The following is a 27,258-nucleotide window of genomic DNA, read 5'->3' on the forward strand; positions in this document are numbered from 1 at the left end:
AATACACGTACTGATAAAATGTATAGCCTGAATTCACTGTAAAATGTCTAATGAATGCATAAATGTAAATTAATAACCCTAATTATTTCATGTGAGTTTCATGTGAGTTTTTGCTAAATATGAAAGCAATCAAGAAAATTATATTATCAAGACCTTTTTGATGAAATTGCTCTTAAATGAGTATTCCGGTTCAATACAAGTTAAGCTCAATCAACAGCATTTATGGCATAATGTTGATTACCACAAAAAATAATTTCAACTCGTCCCTCCTTTTCTTAAAAAGAAGTAAAAATCAGGGTTACAAAAAGGCACTTACAATGAAGTGAATGGGGCCAATATTTGAAGGGTTTAAATCCAGAAATGTGAAACATATAGTTTTATAAAAGCACTTACATTAATTCTTCTGTTATAACTTGTGTATTATTTAAGTTGTTAAGTTGTTTAAACTGTCATTCTGACAGTCGTTTAAGGGTTTTAGGGTTTGTTGAAATTACATTGTTATGGCAACGAAGTTGTAAAATTGGATATAACTTTACACAGAAAAGATTTGTAAGTGATTTTATTATACTAAAAATCATGTTAATACGCATATTGTTTATGTCTTATGGCTATACTTTTGAAAAAGTGAGTATTTTAACGTTCAAAAATTGGCTCCTATTCACTTCTATTGTAAGTGCCTCACTGTCACATTCCTAAGAAAAGGAGGAGAAAGACAAAATACATTTTTGTGGTAATCAACATTATGCCACAAATGCTGTCGATTGAGCTTAACTTGTATTGAACCCGGAATATTTCTTTACTACAAGTATGGTGTACAGTATATATTCACAGAGCAAATTCAAATAGTCTCACTAGGTAAACAGCGATGCCACCACCAAGCAGGAAGCCCAAGTAAACGTCAATGGCATGATTCTTGTGCTGTATGATGCGGGTCAGTCCGCAGATGATGGCACAGATAGTGAAGCAGAAGACCAGCAGAGGCTTCAGCAGTTTGGAAGAGTCCGTCAGTGTGCTGTTGAAGTACATCTGCACGAGAAAGGATGACTGTTATCAGAGTCATGCTGTGATGTTTGCAGGCTGGAGTAGATTTAGAGGCAGTGAGCCAGAACCATCTGTTTTATCATAGCAGGCATTACACTATATCACTTTGATAATTTAATATTTTAAAGACCAAAATTATTATACTATTCAAACACTTAAAGGGACAGTGCACCAAAAAATGAAAATACTGTCATCATTTACTCTCATGTCATTCCTAGCCTGTATAACTTTCTTCCTTGGAACACAAAAGGAGATGTTAGGCACAATGTTAGGGCCTGATAGCCTCAAGTCACCATTTACTTTCATTGCATCTTTTTTTTTTTCCATGCAATGAAAGTAAATGAGTGATGAAAGAATGGTGAGTGATACTTAAACATCCTGCCTAACATCTCCTTTTGTGTTTCACGGAAGAAACAAATTCATACAGGTTTGGAACAACATGAGGGTGCACTCAAAAAACAAAACAAAAAAACAATGACGAGTTTCAATTTAGAAGAATCAGAATCAGAAGAATCAGAATGAGCTTTAATGCCAAGTGTGCTCACATACACAAGGAATTGTTTTGGTGATAAGAGAAACAAGCAAGTGCACACAGAACATTACAGTGAGACACAGAATATAAAGCAAGGTAAGAGTATAAACAGACGTACAAAAAATAGGACAAATAACATAGAAAGGCATATGTACATGTGCAAGTGGTAATATAAGTGCAAGGTAGGGGTATGTACAGTAAATATGAGTGAATTTACATTTATACATTATTGCACTATGGGAGTCCTGAAGGAAGTTTAATTGTTCATGTGGTAAATGGCCTGAGGGTAAAAAGTGTTCTTGTGCCTGGTTGTCCTGGTGCTGAGTGCTCTGTAGCACCAGCCAGAGGGCATCAGTTCAAAAAGGGAATGGGCAGGGTGTGTGGGGTCCAGAGTGATTCTACCTGCATGTTTCCTCATCTCCACTGTTTTGAGCGTGTTCAGCTCAAGGTGTTTGACCAGACAGCCAGCTGTTCAACCTCCCGTCTGTGGGCAGTGGTCTGTAGTCGCGGATGAGGCCAATGACCATGGTGTTGTCTGCAAACTTCAGGAGCTTGACAGAGGGTCCTCTGCAGTGCAGTCATTCATGTGCAGTGCAGTCATTAATGGAGATAGAAAACGCATCCCTGAGGAGAACCAGTGCTAATAGTGAGGGTCCTGGATGAGATTTTCCCCAGTTTAACTAGCTGCTGCCTATCTGTCAGAAAGCTGTTGATCCACTGACAGACTGTGGTTGACATGGAGAGCTGGGTCAGTTTGGTTGAGAGAAGATCAGGCATGATGGTATTGAAGGCTAATCTGAAGACCACAAATAGGATTCTTGCATAAGTTCCACGTCTGTCGAGGTGTTGCAGGATATAATGCAGTCCCATGTTGACGGCATCATCCACAGACCTGTTTGCTCATTAAGCAAACTGAGGGGGGTCTAGTAGGGGTCCAGTGATGTCCTTCGGGTAGGCCAAAACCAGTCTCTCAAATGACATCATGACTACAGACATGAGGGCGACAGGTCTATAGTCATTAAGTCCTGTGATTTAGGTTTTTTTGGGGACCAGAATGATGGTGGAGCGTTTTAAGCAGAAGGGAACTTCACACCGCTCCAGTGATCTATTTAAGATCTGTGTGAAGATGGGGGCCAGTTGGTCAGCGCAGACTTTCAGACAGGCAGGCGAGACACCGTCTGGGCATGAAGCTTTTAGTCTTTTGTTTCCGGAAGACCCGGCACACATCCTCCTCACAGACCATAAGTGCAGGTTGAGTAGCAGGAGGGGGGAGAAGGGGGGTTTCAGGAGGTGTTGGTGTGTGTGTGTGTGTGAAGTGAAGATCAGAGCAGGGGAGGGGTGTGAGACTGGGCTTTTTAAACCTGCAGTAAACCACATTCAGTTCATCAGCCATTTGTTGGGGAGTGTCTTATACTTGGTAATGCTTTTCAGGCCTTTACAAGATTTTATTCCCACTTCTGTAAGCATTCTTTCTGGCATGACGAAGCTGTCTGAGTTTTCCTGTAAACCATGGTTTATCATTATTGAATGATAAAAATGTCCTAGTAGGGATGCACATATCCTCACAGAAACTGATATATGATGTCACAGTATCTGTGAGCTTGTCCAGGTCTGTGGCAGCAGCTTCAAAAACACTCCAATCAGTGCAGTCAAAGCAGGCTTGTAGTTCCAGCTCTGCTTCATTAGTCCATCTCTTACAGTCGTTACTACACGCTTAGCTGATTTTAGTTTCTGCTCATAGGTCAGGAGAAGATGAACCAGACAGTGATCAGAGAGTCCTAAAGCTGCACGTGGGACAGAGCAATATGCATCCTTTACAGTGGTGTAGCAGTGGTCCAGTATATTTCTTTCTCTGGAGGAGCATGTGATGTGTTGTTTGTATTTTAGCTGTTCACGGGTGAGGTTAGCTTTATTAAAATCTCCCAGAATAATGATAAGAGAGTTCGGGTGTTGTTGCTCCATGTCTGTGATGTGATCAGCCAGCTGTTGCAACACTGTGTTCAAGCATGCTTGTGGCGAGATGTACACACTCACCAAAATAAATGAAGAAAACTCCTGCGGCGAGTAGTAAGGCTTACAGTTGATGAAGAGCGCGTCTAAATTAGGACAGCACATCTTCTTCAATGCTGTTACATCTGTACACCAACTTTCGTTGATGTAAAAGCATGTTCCACTGCCTTTCGTTTTCCCTGATGATTCCGCAAAGCGATCCGCTCTGTACAGCCGGAAGCCCGGCAGATGAAGCACACTGTCCGGGATGGCTTCATTCCGCCAGGTTTCCGTGAAACATAGCAGCAGAGTTAGAAAAGTCCTTATTTGTTTGAGTGAGCAGAAGCAGTTCGTCCGTTTTGTTAGCGAGGGAGCGGACATTCGCCAGATGAATACTTGGCAGCGGAGTCCAATATCCGTGTTGACGAAGCTTCACAAGCATGCCGGCGTGCTTCCCTCACTTGCATCTCTTGGAGCACTTGTAGAACACCACTGCGCCTCCAATTAAGATGGCTAATAAAATGTCTGAATTATCAAACACCAGCAACAAATGATCAGGTATGCTCTGCTGAATATTCAGCAATTCATCCCTGGTGAAACTGATCGGGAAAGAGTGACAAAAAAAACATGACAAACAAACAAAAGTAACAAAAATGCTAGAGAGCTCCACACCAAAGCAGCCATCCGCGGCACCATCTTGTTATTGTTACACCGTATAACAAAATTCCATCAACTTGAATTGAGCCATCTTTAACAAATAAAAAAATAAAAAGCCTAAATATATATATATATATATTTTATTTTGTTAAAAATTACACAATTCAATTTGATGACATATTGTTATAAAACTGAGTTGCCCTACAAAGCCAAAACGCAGTAACTGTGCCAACACTGAAACTGAGAAAGTCACTGACTAACTCAGTTTTGTCAAAATATGTAGGTATTGTGTTTTACCTTTGCAGGATAGCATACATATTGCTATCTAAAAACAAAATCGGTCAAACACAATTCACATGCTACTCAAAAGTATCCAATGCTCAATTATGCTGCTTTGAAAGGCGAATATACTAAAACTGCATACATTAAAAGCATCCTGATGTTACTGCACAAATTGCAGTGAGAGAGCTGTAGTCACTTTATCCTCACAGGATCAGGTTTTATAGAAGGTGAGTGCAGTTAAATTTTTTGTTCACCTGTAACAGCAAAGTAAATTGCAGGTGGCAGTTACTCACCGAGACATACACGGCAGCAAAAGACGCCAGTGTGGCGTGCTGAGAGGGGAACGATTTTCTGCAATAAATGAAAGCAGTTCAGATCAGATTTGGCAAAAAGCTGACACATATGATACATTTCTACACATAAAACATCAAATGTAATTGTCTTCTCAAGATTTAGATACAGTATGGAATTCATAGCCTACACATAACTACATTTTCTCAAAAAACTAAATACGTTTATTTTACAACAGCAGGTGCTTGAAATGATTCTAGGATAACCAAAATTTGCATTTCCTGATGGAACACCAGCACTTCAAAGGCAGAAAAATAGTGAAGTTTTGAAAAGTTATAAACCCAAATATAGAAGGTGAATCAACACAGTAGAGGAGAAATGGTCCACAGCATAATCCCTTGCCTTGAAAACCAACCTTATTAAAGACAACATCAAAAGCTGTTTCTTCAATCTATCAGGAGTTCACACTTGAGCAGTACTTAAAGGAAAAGTGTGTCATTTTTGCAGAACCAGCACAACCAAACAGAATTGCTAAATTTTCAAACAACTTTCTCAAACACTTTCCTTGCTTGTCATTGGTTGACAAAAAGATAGTCTCACCCTAAACTCACTCCATTGGATGAGCCAAAATTTCTGTGTCGAGCTGGTCGGGGTGCTCAAACAAACAGAGCAATGTTTTGGTAACACCACAGAGCAACAGAGTTTAAAATTTTCAGGGAAATCAACATATGAATGGTATACTTATAGTTGTCCCTGCAGATTTAACTGGGATAGGAGAAGTATTTTAACAATAAAAAAACATACTTCACCTTTAAAGATTTTTTTTATATCAACTTGCTTGTGTCAGCAGCAGATGTTTAACTAATCTATTTTTTACATGACTATATCACTGTAATCCAACAGGGATCTAAGTCTCTGCTCTTGATGAATCAAGTACAATGTGAGTTGTACCTGCCAGCGTTGATGACAGCAGGGTCAGATCCTGAGCAGATGTCCTCCAGGATGAAGGAACTTTCATTGCAGGAGGTGTTGAGGTGGGTGTAACTGGGCTTGCATACAGTCAGGAAGTAGGGGGCTGGGTAACCCGTCGACAGCTGGATGATGTCAGTTATTAGAGCCGTGGCACACAGGCCAAACACGTGAACCCCTGAAAGGAAATATAACCAACTCATAGAATGAAAAAAAGAAGAGTTTGAATCCATTTTATTTCCAGGAATGTTTTGAGATATTTTGAAAAGGTGCATATTTTGGTGCAAATAATTTGTGTATTTTGTATATTATTATCACCTGCACAGAGCCTGGACCCATAGAATTTAGCAGAAAGTTCTGGAAATTTCTAAACAGCCTCCTCATGTTTGTTTATGAAATATTGTGATTCATTTTTGATAATGCGTAAACAGTTCACCCATAAATTTAAATTTTGTTGTTATATTTTTTTTCTGTGGAACATCAGAAGAGCAATTTTGAAGAAATGCTTTCAGATACAGTATCAGTCCATAATGACCACTGCTGTCAAGCTCCAAAAGGGACAAAAACCTAATACAATCACCATAAATGTAGTCCATACGACTCACATACTATATTCCAAGTCTTCTTAAGCTATTTAACACCTTTATGTGTGGAACAGAATTGAAGTCATGATTCACTGATAATCTTTCCTTTCACCAGAGCTAACAAATCTTATTTGCATTTGTGTCAATTAAAAAATTGCACCTTTAGATGTGTCATGCCAGCTTTGATGTCATTGACACCAAACAATTTTTGCATGTGTCCTAACCAAATGTGACACGGCAGTTTAAAGATTTGGTGAGCTGCAGATGTGTGGTGTTTATTTATTTATTTATTTTTTGTCCGTTTTGGAGATTGACAGCCGTAGCCACTATGTACTGTTGTTGCATGAAAAATAGCTGCAAGAACATTCGTCAAAATTTCTCCTTTTGTGTTTAACAGGAAAAACAACAGCATACTGATTTGAAACAACTGATGACAGAATTGTTTATTTTTGGTGAACTTTCACTATAACTATCAACCAAAACTGAAAATTCTCTCATCATTTACTCACCCTCATGCCATCCCAGATGTGTATGACTTTTTCTTTTTTCTGCAGAACACAAACAAATATTTTTAGAATAACTGAGCTCTGTAGGTACACTCAATGCAAGTGAATGGTGGCCAGAACTTTGAATGTCCAAAAAGCATATAAATAAGACTCCAGTGACTAAATCCATATCTTCTGAAGCGAAATGATAAGCGTGGGTAAGTAACAGAGCAATATTAAGTTCTTTTTTTACTATATCCACTTTCACATTCTCCTTCTTTTGTTTTTGGTGATTCACATTCTTTTTTTTACTATAAATTCCTCTTCCTGGCCAGTAGGTGGCATATCGCTACCTCTCTCTCTGAATAGTTTTTGATCATGGCAATTCTGATTGGCAGATGTCTTTCGAGATCCCGCCTCCATGCTCAGCGAGCATATAAAAGGCCGGGAGAAAGAAGGGCTCGTCAGAAACTTCACCTTCAGCTGTCGAGAACGTATCTCTCTCCTCATACCCTTCGTTGTAAGCACAGTTTTAGCAGACAAAGTTCTCTTCTGTACTACTAGCAGTACTAAGTTTGCCTATACACGGGATGCCCAGCGAAGTATATACTAATGATTATCAAAAAAGGAGTGGTATTCCTCTTGATAAAATATTGTTTTGTGTGTTAAATTTAAAAAACAAATTTTGCATACAAACAAACTGCAACACTGTGATATACGTCCTTTTTAGGACGAGATAATCTTAAGTGTATTTAATGAATGTTTACTGTCTTTCAGGCTTAGCCAGCGCCCACGATGAAGCAACCTTCAACGATGCACAATGTATTCTCAGCGAATTCATGAGCATTGACATGCTACGCTCGCGGTAGGCGTTCTTGTTGAAGAACACTTCCACGTCTACAGTTTCCCGCAACACCTCCTCTGGGGAACACAGACAGATGTGGTGCGAGGCTCAGATATGGAGCATGGAGAATTCAGAGAGGTTCCTGCCGGCGCAAGCTTTGTGGCTTCCTGCTCTCTATTTGTAAGTGTTTTCATACATGGAATATGCCAGTGAAATTCTCAATTGGATGGAGGGTTAATTTTCATTTTGCATATTCCCAGAGGAGTGGCGTTGGAAGGCAAGGCATGTTACAGTTCAACCAAACTGGTATGTATTCTCTCTAACAAACAGTGCTCCGTGGGTGCCGTCCTTCCCTGAGATGCACGCCGAACTCTCCAAAAACGTTGCATGTGCCCTACCGGGTTGGCACACACATTTCAGGAGTGAACACCTTTACCACGTTAAAACCAAAAAGGAGCAGAAGGGCTTTACCATCCTTCCGCAGGTGAGAGAAGTGTTTTTCAGTACACTTATGCCCTGCTTCTGCATCTAGTAGCGCCCTTCACTCCCGTCCAGATCCCTTAGGAGTAAAATCCTCGCATTCTTCAAAGAGTTGCGCAACGCAACTCACGTGGCGCACTACTGACATAGCTGGGTGAAGTATCCCTCTTAATAAAATACTGTTTTGTGTATTTTCAAAAATTTTTTCATACAAACAAATGGCAACACTCATGATATATATGTCCTTTTCGGGACAAAATAATCACAAGTGAATTTCCTGAACATTTATTGTTTTTCATGCTTGGCCAGCGCTCATGCTGAAGCAACGTTCAATGATGCACAATGTATTTTCTGCGAATGCATGAGCATTAACACTACGTGTTCTCGTCGAAGAACGCTGCCACGTCTGCAGTTTCCCGCAACACCTGTGGAGCACAGACAGGTGTTGTGCGAAACTCAGATACGGAACGCGAATGAATTCAGTGAGGCTCCCGCCGGTGCAAGCTTTGCGGGCCCCTTGCTCTCCATTTGTAGTATTTTCACCTATGGAATATGCCAACAAAATTCTCTGCTAGACAGAGGATTCTGGTATGCATTCTCTCCTTAGGCGAGCGCCCTGAAAGGGGGCAGTCTTTCCTGGAGTTGCATGCCAAACTCTCCAAAATGTGTCATGGGCCCTACTTGGTTCGCACGCATGTTTTAGGAGTGAACGCTTCTACCACGCTAAAACCAAAACGGCCTGGATGTCTCAGCTGGGCTTGTTCGGAGACTAGAATACGCTTTCTCCGAAGAATGGCAAACTGCAAGGAAGCACTTGCAGTTTATGAAACATTTTCTGCCAATTCGTGTTGCAGCCACTAAAAAGCCACTTCGCTCACGATTTTCAGTAGAGCCACACACTGCCGAAACCAATGCTCCTCCAACTTCAGCCCCGTCAAGCAGCACTGAACTGGTACTGAGACCACAGTACCAATGACCATGACACAAAGCATTGCAACCAGGCTCGTGCCACGGTGGGGAAACCCAAGCCCAAGCGACTGCTGGCGCTGATTTTAGCTCAGTCAGGAGCTCAGAGTGGCAAGCACAAAGACATTTGGCTGGCACATCTGCAGCAACTGGCAATGCGCGAGTCCAAAGGGAACATTATTACTCTGAAAGTATTTCAGAGAGCACCTAGGTTATGGCTGCATCAGCTGCTGCCACACTACGGTGTTCACTGCACATAAGACCCCTTTGTTGGGTCCGTGCGAGAGGATTATGGAATGCATGATGTCACAGGATGACGTCGGCATTTTTTAACGCCACTATCAGGCTGGCGCATGCCAATTTATTCTCCATCACTTGAAGAAAAAAGGACTCCTCTAAAAAGGAAATTCTGGCTCCGAAATCATTTTGACCAGAGCTCCAGTATAAAGAAGTTGATTCAAATGAAAAACAGAGTCAGTGGTGACATATATATAAGTACACCAGAGGGGATTACGGTGGCGATCAATGTTAATTTGACACGCCATCCTCCTTGGCGGTGTCATAACACCTTTCCCAGCGATGATCAGAAAACAGAATATGCTTTATGAATTACCGGGATGACTGGCTAATTTTAACACAGTCATACGCTCGGTGTTGCAAGCACAGAGATACCTTGCTTGCACATCTGTAGAAGCTGGGTATGAGAGTCAATTGGAAAAAAATGTACTCATACCAGCTCAAAGAATCTAATTTCTCAGAATGGAAATAGATTTGAGCACAATGCGAGCACATCCGGCAGACGCACGGATCCACTCCATTATCCGCACTTGAAAGTTTCAAGTTGGCGGGAAAATGGCTCCTGAAATAATTTTCAGTAAGCTCACGGGTTGACTGCCACCTAAATAGCAGCCACACCATTGGGTTAACTGCACATGAGACCCCTTCAGTGTAGGGTCAGTGCCAGAGTGCCATAGGGATGCATGGAGCCGTGGTAAATTACGCCTGCTGGTAACACGCTGCTGTTGGCCGTGCAGTCACAGTGAGAGGAAACTGCGGTTTATCAAGCAGGCGTCATGGTGACCAGACACAATGTGGCCACCACAGACATATCCAACACGGGCAATAGGCATCCAGCTTTCGGCACCTGCAGGGGTGTGAAGCTGATATGACACATAAACTGCCTTAAGTCTATGGCAGTATTTCTGGCTCTGAAAGCCTTTCATCCAGAACTCCAGTTTCTGCATGTGCTGTTCCAGATGGACAACACACCAGTGATGACTATAAATAGCCAAAGAGGGAATTCTTTTGCATCCAAAGTTGAATTTGATGGGCCGTCTTCTTCTCGGAAGTCACAATCATCTCAAATCTATTCCCGGCTGTTTATTTCATGATTCATGGGGCCGATCTGCTCTCACGTTAGAGCATTCGCCCTGGAGAGTGAAGACTCCATCCAGTGTGTCCTGAGAATTTGGGAAACATTTGGGGAAGCAGAAGTGGATCTATTCGCTTCCCAGGAGACCATACTCTGCCAATTGTGGTACTCGCTGAGCCAGGCTCCACTGGGAACTGATGCCTTAGCCCACAAATGGCCAGCAAAGAAACACATATATGCATTTCCCCCAGTCAGCCTGATGCACCAAGTGTTGTGCAAGATCAGGATGGATCGGGAAGCAGTGCTACTAGTTGCGCTGAAATGGCCCAACCAGCCCTGGTTTCTGTAGCAGGTGGAGCTACTGAAAGCTCCATTATGGCAAATCCCACGAAAGGAAGATTTGCTCTCTTAGGCCCAGGGCACAATCTGGCATTCACAGCTACAGCTGTGGAAGCTATAAGTTTTTCCATTGAATGGAACAAGGGTAAAAGATTGATTGTCGCACACAGTGCTTGACACCATCACAGAAGCCAGAGCCCCCTCTGCCAGGCGCCTGTATACGCTAAAGTGGTGAGTCTTCTCAGACAGGTATGCATCATAGAACAAAAACCCAGCAGATTGCTAGGTGAACGTGATGCTTCACTTTCTTCAAGAGCGATTGATGCGGGTTTATCCCCATCAACACTGAAGGTGTATGTTGCTGCTATTGCGGCAATCGCACCCCGGTTAAAGGCATTTCAATAAGCAAGCATGATCTTGTTACGAAATTCCTACGGGAGTGAGGCATTTCAGATTTACTCAGCCAGTTACAGTCCCAGTGTGGGAGCTGTCCATGGTGCTGAAAAGCTCTAAACGGCCCTCCATTTGAAGCAGCTGGATATATTCCCCGGAGCGGATAGATACAAATGTGAAGGATTGATAAAGACTGACTATAAATGATAGCAGTAATCTTATATATACACAGGACATTGGGTCCCCAAGTATGTTTTATCTGCCTCACGGAAAGTTAGGACATTTATTTATCTCCTAGATTTCATATGGGAAGATTCAACTCGTCCTTAGCTTGGTTTAAGGTGCCCCAGACGGCAGCCCCTTTTATAACCAGGATTGAAAGACTGTGATTCAGTCCTCACTCCAACAGTTCATCACCTCACCTGATGTGAGTTCTATGGAAAAGATTGACAGTGGGTCCCCAAGTATGTTTTATCAGCCTCACGGAAAGTTGGGCAGTTGGGGCATTTATTTATCTAGCAAATTTTTCCTAGATTTCATATGGGAAGATTCAACTCGTCCTTAGCTTGGTTTAAGGTGCCCCAGAAGGCAGCTCCTTTCATAACCAGGAATGAAAGACTATGATTTAGTCCTCCCTCCAACAGTTCATCACCTCACCTGATGTGAGTTCTATGGAAAAGATTGGCTAAACCTCATCTATGGCAGTGTCACTAAGTGTCACTCACTGTTTCGGACTGAGATGTTCTTCTAAAAATCTTTCTTTGTGTACAGCAGAAGATAGAAAGTTATACACATCAGGGATGGCATGAGGGTGAGTAAATGATGAGAGAATTTTCATTTTTGGGTGAACTATCCCTTTAAATCCTCTGATTAACATATTTTACCATATTTAAACCTATTTAGCAGAATTCCTCATATTTTCCCCAACAAACAGCGCAGAAAAGGCTAATTTCACATGGGCCTAAACATAGGTAATGAAATAAAGACTGATCAAGATATTTATAGTAGAAATGTGACCTACCCACAAACCTGACACCTCGCCGGATGAAAGAGTTAAAATTGCAGCCAGCAGCGTTGATATCAGCTTCAGCCCCGCCCCCACATTGCGCTCGGGACAGACAGCAGAACAGAATCCCCTCTCCGATCATAATCTGCATACATGCAACGCAACGGTTCAGAGGTGGTAGCAGATGAAGGGATCAAATGTTCCAAATGGTGGATATCTCTCCTCTCAGATTGCACTCAACAGTCTACTACTAACTTTTCACAAGGTGCACTTACTGTGTACCAAATGCACAGTAGGAAGACACATGATCTAAACTGCAGAAGCTTCTACCAACATGCTTTTAAATAGAACAACCATAATGTTCTTTTCTACTTGTAAATGCACAGTTTTGATGACCCATAATACAATCTGTGCTCACTTGGGTTGGGAGAGCGGCCGTTTTGATCATTGTACACTTATGTATTAATGCCCATCTTAAGCAGGGCTGTCTCTTTTCATCAAAGACGCATCCATCCTTATGTAAACTTCTCTAACACTAGTCTTACTCTAGCTCCATATAGACCATACTGACAGCAACCTTCTATTCTATATTGCATTGGTCACCAGGTGAAGAGTTTAAATCCCAGTGGGATGGTGGGTTTAATGTCAGTTGTGCTCCACATTTCAGCTTGGTGGGAAGGTGCTAAAGATACAATCCAAACATTGCCACACCATGACCTGAATAAAATCCAAGAAAGCATGCAGATCACACCATCCAATCCCATCTTACCGACTCAAGCCCCTCAGACACACATATTGTGTCATGACACCTGGTGAAACCACAGGAGATCTCAATGCCTGCAGTCATTTCCTGCCTGATACTAAATGTGGCCTGTAAGTAAACAGATTGTAGACCAAAAATGGGCGAAAGAATGGACAGAGAGAGTAATTTTACTGATTGTCAATACCTGACAGCCAAATGGCTTTTTAGACATGCATACTTTACTGTGCATTTTTCATGCTGCTGAAACTTGTTAGAATAAGATGCAAATGTGGTTAGAGCACTCTATGCTTGTGATTGAAACTAAATTATTTAATTACCTGAAATAGCTGGCATGCTGGCCACATGTCACAGAGAAAAGAAGCAGATTGGCCATTTTTGTACCTTTTTGTACCCTTATTTTTTTGTAGGCTAAGTTAAGTCATTACTTGTTGTTTCTCTTACCCATAGGAAAGAACAATCACAATAGAGAGCTCTTTAATATATCAATTGTATCTCCTAGAAGTCTTCTTTAATGGTCGACTGTCTAATATTTGTTTTTTTCATTGGCCAATGCCAATACAAATATCTATGATGCTGATATAAATAATACAATTTAATGATAGCAAAATTAAAACATAACTGAGAACTCAATAACATCTCCTAAGCTATGAAAGAGCAACTTTTGATCAATAAAACTTTCCTCTTGGAATTTATTAGATCTTATTTATTGCTTAGATTGCCTTTGATTCATGATAACATGATATGTAAATTATACAGTATATCATATAAATTATAAAGCAAAAACTACAGATCTTGTCTGAAATATTCCATCTGCTACAGGAAAACCTTAAGTCCTATCAGTTGAAAAAGACATAGCAACCTTGATCAGAACAGACTGAAGGTCTGTGCCGAGTTTGGTGGATGTAGCTTGAAAGCTATAGGAGGAGTTCCAGTCAGAAATTTTGGTCTTTGTTTAGGGATTTTGAAAAAAAAAAACCTAACTCAAGTCTGTAGAATAACAGATTGACATAAATTGACAAAATCAACATTCGCTGCAATCAGTTAGAAAAGCAATAGCACACCTTTCCTTTACAGTACTAGCTGAAAAATTTGAGGTATAATTCATGTCTGTAGCATAAGGGATATGGCATAAGTTCTGGGCCAAAGTTTTAATATGCAGGGTTAGGCGTTTTGAAAAAGATCTAACCTAATCAGAATTTAATTGGCTCATAACCCTGTGAGAGGGCCCTGCAAAGAATTGGAGGGGCTGCAGGGACTGAAAATGTGCAGACGTACTTGATAGCTATTCATGACATTAAAATAAAAGAACGCCTGCAGTGTGTTTAGGGAATTTGCCAAGTGTGAAGATGATCTGAGTCCATGTAGTTGAAAAAATAAACAAAGTAACTATCATCAAAAGTGCAGAGGATCGGGGCCTGGGTAGCTCAGTGAGGCGATAAAAAAAGGGGATACATTTTTATTTATTTTTTTAAATGCAGAGGATCAGCGAGAAAGGAACTACACATAGCTCATTACCACAAAGTGCCCATTAGCGTTGCAAAACCATTTAGACATCCTGTAATTTCCAAGACAACAGAGTCATCTGCCCTAGGAACTTAGCATGAATTCAAGTGTGAAATAATCACAAGTTTCCGCACGAGTGACCAGTCTGCCCTGCAACCCCCAACCTACCGTAAATCAACAGTAAAGCCAAACCACACTTGTGAGCTTCATGACTAGAAGTTAACCTGAGGACACCTTACTAGGTACCATAAGAGAGAAGCAAATTAACTGTGTCTTTAGGGCATTCTCAGAGGGCTGGCAGATGCTCTGGCAGTGATGTGTGATGTATCTGAGGTGTCATACAGTTGAGGGGAGAAAGATGGTGTCTGACAGCTCATTGCTCATGGAGAAGAGTGAAGCTCACTCGGGTATGTGAGCCATTCATGGGTGAACCTTTCCATAGTGTTTTACAGTTGGTGTGTCATTTGTGATAATTAACCACAGAATGCAGTAACTGTATTTAACGGTAGTTTCATGTGATTTACCCAAGTAGCACATGACCCAGAATCAACTTCCTTGTTGGCCCTGGAACAACATTACTAATAACCAGTCAGATTTTAGGCTTAGGTTTAGCATGGGAAAATATATTTAGAAATGCTTTGAAAGAAACTCAGAGTTATATTGCTGACATTATTCAGTGTACAATACGAAAAGCATGGCTAGGTCTAAAGGGGGCCTTGGGCTAGATTTTCCTTTGTCCCCCAAGGAACTTCTGGTGTCCCCCTCTCAATCCGATGAAGAGACAACCACTTGCCCACCATAAAGATCAAAAGGGGGACGGGGGGGGGCATTATTGCCCCACAGATTTTTAATTTGGCCCCCCAAAGAACTTCTGACACTCCTCTCCCAGTCCGATGAAGAGTCAACCACTTGCTCACCCTAAAGATCAAAGTGTGTGTGTGTGGGGGGGGGGGGGTTCCACACAAAAACTATGAGTACATCTTGCAGTATGTGTATGTTTGTGTAAGCAGTAAATGGTTAGACTGACCGTAATGGCAGGAGCTGCAAAAGTGAGGCTGAGGAGCATAAGGAATGGAATGACCTCATGTGAGGGTTCGATATATGGCAGACTCAAACTGCGGTCCTGGCAGCTGAAACCCCAGCGGACCGGTTTGAAAATGTCTGTCCATTCCAGAAAATACAAGCTGGCCACAGATGAGACCAGAAGAGGAAGCTGGTAAAGAAGAGGAGAAAAAACATATCACATAACTCTTCAACAAAAACATTTTTCAAAGATTTCATTGTGCACATTACATGACCCTATGGAAATAAATGTACATTCAGCAAAGTGAGGGGTCTTGAATGACTCTGAAAGGCTTTATTTTGCAATAACAACCTGCTGACTGTAATTTTTCCTGCTTATTACATGGCTACTTACCAAATAAATAAATGGACATAAAATAATGATTTGAGTTTAAATTATTGTATCATGTGAGAGGAGATAGACCGCAGAGTGATAGGACAGACATGAAACTAGCACAGCTGTGTTGTAAAGTTGCCTGGACAACGGTCATTTATACAGTTAATGGTCATGATACAAAAATATTTGACTGCAGAATGTTGTGAAAAACCAATAAGAAACATATATTCCACCTGGGTAGCTCAGCGAGTAAAGACCCTGACTACCACGCCTGGAGTTGGGAGTTCGAATCCAGGGCGTGCTGAGTGACTCCAGCCAGGTCTCGTAAGCAACCAAATTGGCCCGGTTGCTAGGGAGGGTAGAGTCACATGGGGTAACCTCCTCGTGGTTGCTATAATGTGGTTCGCTCTCGGTGTGTCACGTGAGAATAACGCGAAGCCTCCACACATGCTACGTCTCCACGGTAACGCGCTCAACAAGCCATGTGATAAGATGCGCGGATTGATGGTCTCAGACGCGGAGGCAACTGAGATTCGTCCTCTGTCACCCGGATTGAGGTGAGTCACTATGCCACCACGAGGATTTAGAGTGCATTGGGATTTGGGCATTCCAAAAAAAAAAAAAAAGAAAGAAACATATATTCCAGACAGCCGTGTCATACATAATGATATACTAGGTAAATAGTAGCTGTACACTGAGTACAGGTCCTCGTTTAAGTGGTGATATTTAAAGGTCTGTGAAGTTGTAATACAGACCAGTGGTAACAGATTCCTCGAATTGCATAAAAGCTGTAGCTGGACCCAGGCAAACTTGAAAACTTAAAATCACTTCATGCATTTTAAAACTCATATACAGTCAGACATGTGGTGATTTGAAGTGATTTAAAGATGGAGCTTGCTGCTGCGGCTTAGACACTAAATTAATACTAAAATGGTCTTGACTGAGCTGGACTCAAACACTTATATTCATATATTGGTCTTTGATCACTATAATTCCATTTTCAGTCATAAACACACAGCCTCTGATGAAGTGGTGATGAAGCCACCACTTTTAGCAGGCCAGTAGCATGTTGAATTGGAACAACTCTGTGCCCTTTTGCTGTTCAAGTTTATGCTATGTCTGTTTGGATAAAAATTAAAACCACATTAATGGAGCAATATTTAACATTGACATCAAGCATTTAAAATGGGTAGTCTAAATTCAAAATATTTGAGAGAGAGTTGTCTCCCCCGCCCCCTCCTCCCCAGACTCAAAGCTCACACGGGTTGCCAGGTTGAGGACACGCAAACGAGCAAACTGACAATGGCAAGCGACAAGCCTTACACTGTAAGTTGATCAGCTAATGTAAACGTTTGCAATGTTTTTATTGTTTACAAATTATAAACCAGCTCATGTTGATTTTTTATAACTCTGTCAATGTTAGCTAGATGTATTGCTGGCTTCCATGGCTGCAATGCACTGTGTTTGCCCACTAACTTGTTTCAAATCTGGCAACCCGGGGTGTTGAAATACTATTGGGAAATGGGCAGTGGGCGGGATCACACAGGCCAAAACACAAACAGAAATTCCGGCCCAGAAAACATTTCAAAGTAGAATATACTGACTGTAGCATTATTTTTGGAGAAGCCAGTATTTCAACTTAGCATGTTTCCTAAATCTCTGATAACATATTATGATAATTTTATGCTTTATTACAGCACCTTTAACATGAAAGGACTAAAAAGTACAGTACCATGATATAACTATGATTTATTGGATATGAACCACTGAAATACCATGTTTTTGGACATGGCATTCTTTATATTCCTTACTTTTTTGGTATGACCATCATATTCTTTGATGTACCTTGGAATACCATTTAAATATCATGGCACATGAGTATGGTAATCATTCAGGACCTTGGTATACATCAAAATTCCATGGTACTGTATTGCCATCTGAATCTACATGGATTTATCTTGTATCTACATGGATTTAAAACTTGAAATCTGGTGTAATTTAAATTCTAATTAAGTTTTGAGGGGTTTTATCAAGTGCTGTACTTTTCAATGATGTGGGCTGGTCAATACATCTCTTACAGTATCTCTCAAAAGCCGGTGCTTTTGAAGTGAATATAGGTCAGTGGTATCAGCACATCCACAGCGCAACTCTGCAGAATCAGCACACAACAGCAGCTGCTCGCTGTAGTCATCTGCATATCAAACACCTGTGAACTGACCCGGTCAATCTACTGTAAAGAACTTTCAATGAGTGCTCATTAATTACTGGCTAGCAAGGTTAAATACAGCCAAATAATCAGTCAGAAAAATACAGGTCAGAGAGATTTGTTAACATACAAAAATGCTTATATGTGGAATACGGAGAGACTTATGATTGTCTACAGTATGTGAATACTTTCAGTTCAAATAAATGCAAGAAACTAAACATGGACAAGATGTTGGCTCTGTTCCAAAGGTTAGTGATACACCTCACAGCTTTCCTTGATACTTTTAACAAGTACAAAGAATTACATAGCATGCACAAACAGTGGGTGATATATAGTGTTTCTTTATCTCAACTGGTAGAGCACGGAGCTGGCAATGCCAAGGTCATGCATTTGATTTCCATGGAAAGCACATAGTAATAAAATGTATACCTTGAATGCATTGCAAGTGGTTTTGGATAAAAGCTTGAAAATCTGCCAAATGCGTACTGTAAATGAAATAGGACGTTTAAAGTTCTTACTGTAGATTAAAATTTTCACTGAGCATTCACAATGCATTTTTGTATCATCTTATCCGTGAAGAATATATTTGATGCTGACTTTAGAATGCAGCCAAAAAAAAATTCAATTTTCCTAACCCTAACCTAACTCTAACCCCTAACCCTAAACTCATAATTTTGCTGCCTCCTTCAACTAAAAGAAGCGTTGACAGAAAAGTCTGAATAATGGATATCTATAAATGGGAAGGATAGCATTTCTTGGTGACTATTTCCAGAGCTATGTGGGACAGGCACCATCACAGCAGGTGCAGATGGTGTCCTGTTGGTAAAGGACCCATTACGCTAAGAGTACCTTGCACTTTATCTCATTGCTGAGGAGATGTGCTTGGGTCAGAGATTTCTGTGACCCAATGAAGATGCAATGATGTTCTGAGAAGCACAAGTATAGCCATTTCTTAATTCAAGTTAAAGATGATGTGTGTAATTGTTTTAATGTAAAATACTTTCTCCTGCACTGTCAACCCTAATGTCATCATTATTGGAAAAATCAAGTTGTCTTAAAGCTGAAGTATGTAATTTCTGCGCCACTAGCACCACAAACAGCTTTCGGAATACGCCCCGTCTACCGTTGGTCAAACAAAGAGATAATCCTGCCCCCAACTCACGACTGAGGAATGTTGTTGGGGTGGCTCTAATCGGGTCACTCAAAACAGAGCAATCTTCAAAGTGCCACAGAAAGACAGTGCTTACAGCTTTTGAGAAAATTAACCTATGAATGGCTTACTAATAGTTGTCTCTGCATATTAAAGAATAGTTCACCCAAAAATGAAAATTTTTTCATCATTTACTCCCCCTTATGCTATCCCAGATGTGTATGACTTTCTTTCATCTGCTGAACTCAAATTAAGATTTTCAGAAGAATTTCTCAGCTCTTTTGGACCATGCAATGCAAGTGAATGTGTGCCAAACTTCTGAAGCTCCAAAAATCACAAAGACCAGCATAAAAGTGATCCATACGACTCCAGTGGTTAACCCTCTAAAAAAATGTTTATTTTTTTCTGAGAATGCAGTGTCAACTCTGTGCCACAACACCAATGCTCAGGCTGCCGGGGCAATTGCAAAGGGCTGCAAATATAAATGGATAGATGTCAGCATCAGTGAGATTCATTGGCCTGCTTTTTTACATGGCCATGGTAAAGGTGAGCTCCATCAGAGACTACTGGTGGCAAGACAGTCTTTTCTCTGTGCCTTTACCTGCCACAGTCATGTCGAGAGACAGATACCGCACCATTTCATGGAATGTGCACGAGTCACCCAGATGCAGATCAGGAAGATGACAGAAAAAGGGGCACAGCTGAACATGACTGTCTTTTCAGGGTCAAACCTCTCATGGACACTATCTGTCATGCTTGTAAAGCCATCCATCATCCTAAAAGAAACTTAGCTGTGGATGAAAGAATGGTGGCATGTAAAGCAAACACAGGAATGACACAGTACATGAAAACCAAGCCAACCAGGTGGGGCTTCAAGTTGTTTGTCCTTGCTGATTCATCAAATGGATACACTGTGGACTTTTCTGTGTACACAGGAAAAAACAACTTTCCCACAGGCCATGGACTGTCATATGATGCTGTGACATCTCTTTTGGACTGTAAAGTTTTAGGCTCTGGGTACCATCTACACAAGTCCAAAGCTCCTGACAGACTTGTTTGCCATGAAGTTTGATGCTTGTGGGACTTACAGAGACTCTAGGAAGGACTGCCCATGGGATGCAACTAATTCACTCTCAAAAAAATCTGCCAGGGGATCCATCAGGTGGATTCGGGATGGACCTCTTGTATTTGTGAAGTGGATGGACACACGAGAGGTATCTGTCTGTTCTACCACCCATTCTGCTTATACAGGTGAGACTGTGCAGAGGAGGGTGAAATCACAAGATATTTGGAGGACAATCACATTTCCATGTCCTGCACCTGTGACTGCCTACAACCAACACATGGGGGGGCGTTGACCTGTCTGATCAGCTATTTCAGACAGCTGTTGCACAACACAAAACAATGAAGTGGTACAGAATGATCTTTCTACACTTATTGGACATTGCTTCCACCAACGCTTTCATTATGCACAAAGAGCTATGTGGTAACATGACCCACAAAGAGTTCATGGAACAGCTTATTGCAGAGCTCTGTGGTGTGCCACAGAAAGTAGCACCAAAACAGATCAGTAGTGACCATGTACCGGTTCCAGAAGCTGAGCTGACATCAGATGCAAAGAATATTGCCACTGTTGGTAGCCGGAAGTGCATGCTTTGCAAAGTACAGCACGGAATGGCAGGTCACACCTTGGAAATGCCAGGCATGTGATGATCACTTGTGTCTTCAGTTGAACAGGAACCGTTTTCAAAAATGGCACAAAGGCAAGTAACTGTATTCTCAAATCTGTGTGCTGTGAACTGTTCACTTCAAAGTTTACAATGCTTATGTGCAATACTATGTGAGCGAGTATCTTACCGATCTAAAACTTTTAAACGGTAGTGTAGGTCTAAAGTTTTTAAGTAAAGTCTTTATGTAAAGAAATTGTATAGTCAGATTACTTCTTTTAACTTAAACTTGATTTTGTGAATAAGCTACAAACAATACATTCAATCATAAAGTCTCCTCACATTCATTCTCTCTCAGTCACATTCCTCATTGATAGGCCCAGGGGAGGGGTCTTTGTCTCCTCAGTTGTGAATCACATCAATATTTATGATCATAAACGCCTCCTCGCATATGGCCTTTCTAACACTAAACGTGTCTTACAAAAGTTAAATGACTATATTGTTTTGTATGAATGAGTGATCAGGATGGTTTTCACATCATTTTGTAACAAAAACTCTAGGCTACAAGATCCAGTTCTCAAAAGTCTTGTGGACAAATGTTTAGTATGTGTTATATGGCCTTATTTCAGTGACTTAAAATTTTTGTTTTTTCAAAAAACACGTTATTTTCTCAAAAATACAAACATGTACATACATGTTGCTCACATATTATTGTAGCCTAGTTTGTGCTGAATACAGTGTTATCAGACTTTAGCCATTAATATGTTTTTAAGCAACTGAAAAAAAGCACAAATGTCAAGGCATGTCAAAACTTCTCCAGGGCCCAAAACACCCTCAGACCCCACAGGTTTAAATACATGTCTTCAGAAGTGATATGATAGGTGTGCGTGAGAAACAGTTCACTTTTACATTCTTCTACTTGTGTTTTCGGTGATTCACTTTTTTCATGCATACCATCCCCTACCGGTCAGGGAGAAGAATTTCAAGCAAAAAAGGACTTAAATATTGATCTGTTTCTCACCCACACCTATCATATCACTTCTGAAAATATGGATTAAAACACTGGAGTTGTATGGATTACTTTTATGCTGCCTTTTTGCTTTTTGGAGCATAAACTTTTTGGCACTTGCATTGGATGGAACTATAGAGCTGAAATATTCTTCTAAAAATCATAATTTGTGTTCAGCAAAAGAAAGAAAGTCATACACATCTGAGATGGCATTAGGGCGAGTAAATTATGAGAGAATTTTCATTTTTGGGTGAACTATTCCTTTAAGCTGGGATAGGAGAAAGTATTTAAACAAAGAAAAAGTGACTTACTTCAGCTTTAATTAAACAGTACTGGAAATGTCAAGTTTGGGGCCTCAAATATCTAAGTTCCTCTAAGACTTTTCTTAAAAAATATTTTAAGTGTTAAAAACTAAAACTATTGAGTAATTGAGGCTGTGTGGAATACCCGCAATGGCTTGCGCTGAATTATTTAATTATGTTTCCTTGGTCAAATGGAACATATGGGGGCATTTACATAGTTGTTATTATAAATTCACAGAGGTTTTATCTCTTTTGTAGTTTTATTCATTCTGTTTTGTTCCAGATGATTTTGTCTGATGTCACCAGGGTGATCTGAGTCCACTTTGGTCAAGTTGGACCCTGTTAACACTATCTTAGTTCTCCTAGTGCAAGGGCAACTGAAGTACAGGCATATCTGCAATTCTGTGTAGAAACAGACCTTATTCACGCTAGCACCATCTTTGATTTTTAATGGTAAGGACAACGAGGCTGTGAGGGATAGACTTACAGTCTCTTCAGTGGCAAGAAAGGTATAAAGCTCCTAGATCACATCTGATTTTCCACAACTCATGTTGTCTGGAGTTCTTTGTAAACTCAATGTTCTTGGACAGATATTTTATCAGTGTTTTGTCAGAACAATCCAAAAACACTTTAAACTGCTGTACAGCCCACTGAAGAGACTGTACGTCTATCCCTCACAGCCTAGTTGTCATTCCCATTAAAAATCTAAGATCACACTAGCGTGAATAAGGTCTATAAGTTAATTAAATAACTGACCTAGTTGTATTGTATAATCTGAATTTGAGTCCATCCAATTAAAATTATGTTGAAACAATAACATTTAAATAGCAAATCTGAGTTAAGTCTACTTACATTTAGTTACCTTAACTTAAATAGCCTAGTTAAGTTCATTCTATATGAACACCAAATTAACTTAATTACACAAGTTTTGGAGACGACATCCCTCATTTCAATAAGGAACGAGTTTACTCAATTAATTATGTTGTAGGGTGATTTCCCCAAAAACGTGTAAACACTGTGGCTCTGTGGAGCTTTCAAAACATTGCTTTTTGTGTTTGAGCTTCCCAACCAGCCTGACATACAGAAACATTGGCTCAACCAATGCCATGTGTTTGGGGCAGGGCAATCTGTTTGTTCAACCAATGGCAGATGGGGGAGTGTATGGGAAAACTGTTTGAAAACAAACATTTTTTGCCATTACTTTTATTTGGTGACACTAGTGGTGTATAAATTTCACACTTTACCTTTAAACATAAAGCATTCTAGTATCTCTTTAAAATGTTCAAATATGATATTTGATATTTTATCACGATCTTCAAGACTTTACATTTTCATATGTAATTAACAATAATGCAAACCTGACTGATGAAAGCAAATGAGGGAATGAATAAATTAATGAATGAAAATGTCTGATTCAGCACAACCCTGCATAATTCATGTGAGTACACACTTAGATATTTCTCTTAAATACTAGATCACTTGTGTCATGTACAGTGTGAAAGCTGCGCTGCCTCAATTCTTTATGTCACACTGACCTACATACAGAGTTGGAGAGTAACGGAATACATGTAACAAATACAAAATATAAGTAACTGTATTCCACTACAGTTACAATTTAAATAATTGGTATTTAGAATACAGTTCCATTCAAAAAGTATTTTGATTACTGAAGAGATTACTTTGCATTTTATTGTCATTTGTTTCATTTAATATTTAGTCCTTTCAGATGGAAAACATTTATACATATAAATGATGCGATCCAAAGTGCATTTGAACAGCGGTGAAACACTTTCTTATGATGTATTACATTCATACGAGCAGACAGAGAAGTAAGTTTGAAGTAAGTTTGGAGCAGAAGAAATAGAAATAAACCTTGTGTAAATTGTCAGCTTTACGCTAAGCTAAAATGCTATTTCTAGCCATTTTACATGCATGTTACCAGGCACGATCATATTTTTTTATCAAGAAAATTCACGTTGGATCATAATTATTTTTTTTTTCTAGTAAGACCTTTGATATTAGGGCAAAAATTGTATTCTTGATAATAATTTTTGTATTGTTTTCTTGTAAAAATATCTAAAAATCCTTAAAACAAGATCAATTAGACTGATCTTGTTTTAGAAACAACACTGCATAAGATATTTAGGTTTTTCATAGAATGTATTTTTAACATGTGTATTTTGTCTTACTGTACTGGCAGAGTTTTTATAGTCAAAACATGTGAAAAAATCTACCAACGCTGAAGAAGTAATCCAAAGTATTTAGAATACGTTACAAATAACATTTTACAGCATATATTCTGTAATCTGTAGTGGAATTCATTTCAAAAGTAACCCTCCCAATCCTGTTTACATATATGCCACTACCCCATTGTGATGCATAGAGAGTGGAGCAGTACCTTCTGGGGAGAGCATGGAAGGAAGAGAGCATTCATAACACTGGCTGACAGCAACACAGCATCCTAACGCTGACATCACTGTCTCCCAGAACACATCGGTTTGTGCACATCAAACTGCTTATTAACTTTAAGGAAAATCTGTGATGCTTTTCATAGAAGTGATTAATGTTGGTGTACTGTAAAAGCCTGGGCACACAGTAAATGCCCAGATCTTCTAATAATCAATTATTAATTTATTTGCCAAGTCATGACGCTGATACAGTATTCATAATGATATCAAATCCAAATATTGATGATATTCTTTATATATATATATATATATATATATATATATATATATATATATATATATATAATTTTTTTTTTTTTTTTTTTGCAAACTCTACTTATTGCATGCAATGAAAGGTGAATATTTTAATGTGACTTTTTAGTTTCTACCTTCTTATGCTAGGTTAATAATTTTAACAGTTCAAAAAACAACTTTAAAGAATGTTTTTTTTTTTTTTTTTTTTTATACAATATGATCAAGGTGGCAGTCCTGTAATAGGAAAGATTAATCACAAGGGATCTATTTAATATTTTGATTCTCAAAATATATATTAGTTTATCCCAGACAAAAATGTGATAAAATGAATAGCAAATGAAGACTTTTGCTTAAGATGGCAATATTAGCTCAAATATTTCTCATCAAATTCTTCCAAGACAAATTATTTGTATAGCTCTTCTCTAATTTGTCCAAATTTGACCATGTTGTTTCTAGTTTGTATTCTCCTGAATATATATATATATATATATATATATATATATATATATGTGTGTGTGTGTGTGTGTGTGTGTGTGTGTGTGCTCACTCAATACCAGTTTACATAACAAAACAGTATTTAGTTTTCACTGAAATATCTTTGAAAACAATGCAATAGTCCAAAATTTCTGAAATTCTGATCTAATAGTCTAATATAAGTGATTGCATTGTGCCCAATGTTGTTAACTTTTTATTTTATACACAAGTATTTGTCCTGAGAATTGAAAAAGAATTGCATTCTAATCGCATAAATTATTACCTTGCAAATCAAATGTGCAAAGGTAAACAGACACTTACCTCCACGAAATAAAAGCATGGCAGCAGTGTAACGCTTTCTTTGATCATCTTCTCTTTAAGTCTTTCCCTCGCAGACATGACTGTCTCTTCTTACTCTCCCAGCATTAAGAAGCGCTAATAACCTGTTGTGTCCTTAACGCCGGTCCACCTTCATCCAGCAAAACAAGACGCTTAGATCAGCTACTGCACGCTCCACAAAACAGGCATGATGGAGATGCATGCATACAGAATCGTACAGCATTCACTCTCTCAACCTATTAACCATATACAAGCGCGCACCTATTTGTATTGCAATTGAATATGATTGAAACGGAATATACAGACAGAGACAGAAATATTGCCGGCAAGATGACATCAGATTTGGTTGGATGTGAGGGTATTCAGTTGCTAAGATATTTGGTTCCAGTGGGCGGAGCATACATGAATATTCATGAATTATCCTGACATGCGTATTGAAGTGGAACTGAAAATGTTACCGCAACACAGTCATGATTCAAGTTCAACTTGTCTAAAGGATTATTTCGAAAAGGTAATTAAACGTCGACAAAGTTAGACTAAACTACAATAGTTTGCATTTCTGTAACATTTGATAATTTGTCAAAAGTGCTTTTGATTAGTCTGTGTGTTTTGCATGCTTGCAGGAACGATTACAGCCACTTTAGGAAACAGGAGAGCAAGCTTAAGCCACTAAACCGCCCCAAAGCTTTTTAAATTATTAATTGTGTTCTTCTGTTGTATATTATTAAGTAATTGTTTTGCAACAGTTCATAGATTGTGTAACATTTTCCGCAAAGTGGTGTTTTATTAACAGTTAAAGAGCACCTATTATGGTTTTTAAACGTGCCTAATTTTGTTTTAAAGGTCTCATACAATAGATTTACATTCAGCCAAGTTCAAAAAACACTTTATTTTGCTCATAATTTAAATTAAAGCATTACCTTTTTTTCCCCAGTGTCAAAAACGACTCGTTCAATGATCCGTTCTAAAGGATTCATTCTAAACTCCTCCTTTCAGAGAGCCTACTCTGCTCTGATTGGTCAGATGTCCCAGTCTGTTGTGATTGGTCAACCGCTTAGTGCAATGTTTGAGGGCAGGTCAAAGCTGTTCACGAGCAGCCAATGAAGACCAGAGGCGGGGTTTTTGTTACCAAATTACGTAGGTTAGTACAGGAAGTAAGTCTGGAATTACTAACGACTCGTTTCAGGTGTTCAAAATCGGCTCTTTCTTTTGGGAGTCAATAACTCCATTTGTCGTGCACTTTGATTTTTGAAACTTTGCAGACTTTTTTACATTCACAAACAGCTATATAACACACTACATGAAAGGTAATATTTGAAAAACCATGATAGGTGCTCTTTAAGGTTTCAATACTGTAATTGGCTGTCAGAAAACAAGAAATAAAAATAAAACAAGTTATACTTTCAGTGAGTCGTAACACTTTACGGCAAATTTGCATTACAAGGGATGTTTAAATGTTTCTACTGGAAACAAGAAACAAGCTTTTTTGCCTTTATCACAGTTAACAACCTGAT

The 27,258-nt window shown here is 39.5% G+C and overlaps 1 protein-coding gene across 1 annotated transcript in view; it reads right to left on the reverse strand.

Moving 5' to 3' along the window:
- LOC127434460 (phospholipid phosphatase-related protein type 4-like) overlaps positions 1 to 25,869 on the reverse strand; it is a 32,303-nt gene extending 6,434 nt beyond the window's left edge. Inside the window, exons 1-6 of the mRNA XM_051687240.1 lie at positions 25,727 to 25,869; positions 15,524 to 15,709; positions 12,246 to 12,375; positions 5,744 to 5,939; positions 4,795 to 4,852; positions 853 to 1,026 (exon numbers count right to left, since the gene is read on the reverse strand). Coding sequence (XP_051543200.1) covers positions 853 to 1,026; positions 4,795 to 4,852; positions 5,744 to 5,939; positions 12,246 to 12,375; positions 15,524 to 15,709; positions 25,727 to 25,804 — 822 coding nt within the window. The 5' untranslated portion in view covers positions 25,805 to 25,869. The remainder of the gene's footprint in view (positions 1 to 852; positions 1,027 to 4,794; positions 4,853 to 5,743; positions 5,940 to 12,245; positions 12,376 to 15,523; positions 15,710 to 25,726) is intronic.
- Positions 25,870 to 27,258: the final 1,389 nt, after the last annotated feature.

The sequence above is a fragment of the Myxocyprinus asiaticus genome, chromosome 44 (genome assembly GCF_019703515.2).
Source record: "Myxocyprinus asiaticus isolate MX2 ecotype Aquarium Trade chromosome 44, UBuf_Myxa_2, whole genome shotgun sequence".
Classification (NCBI taxonomy): domain Eukaryota; kingdom Metazoa; phylum Chordata; class Actinopteri; order Cypriniformes; family Catostomidae; genus Myxocyprinus; species Myxocyprinus asiaticus.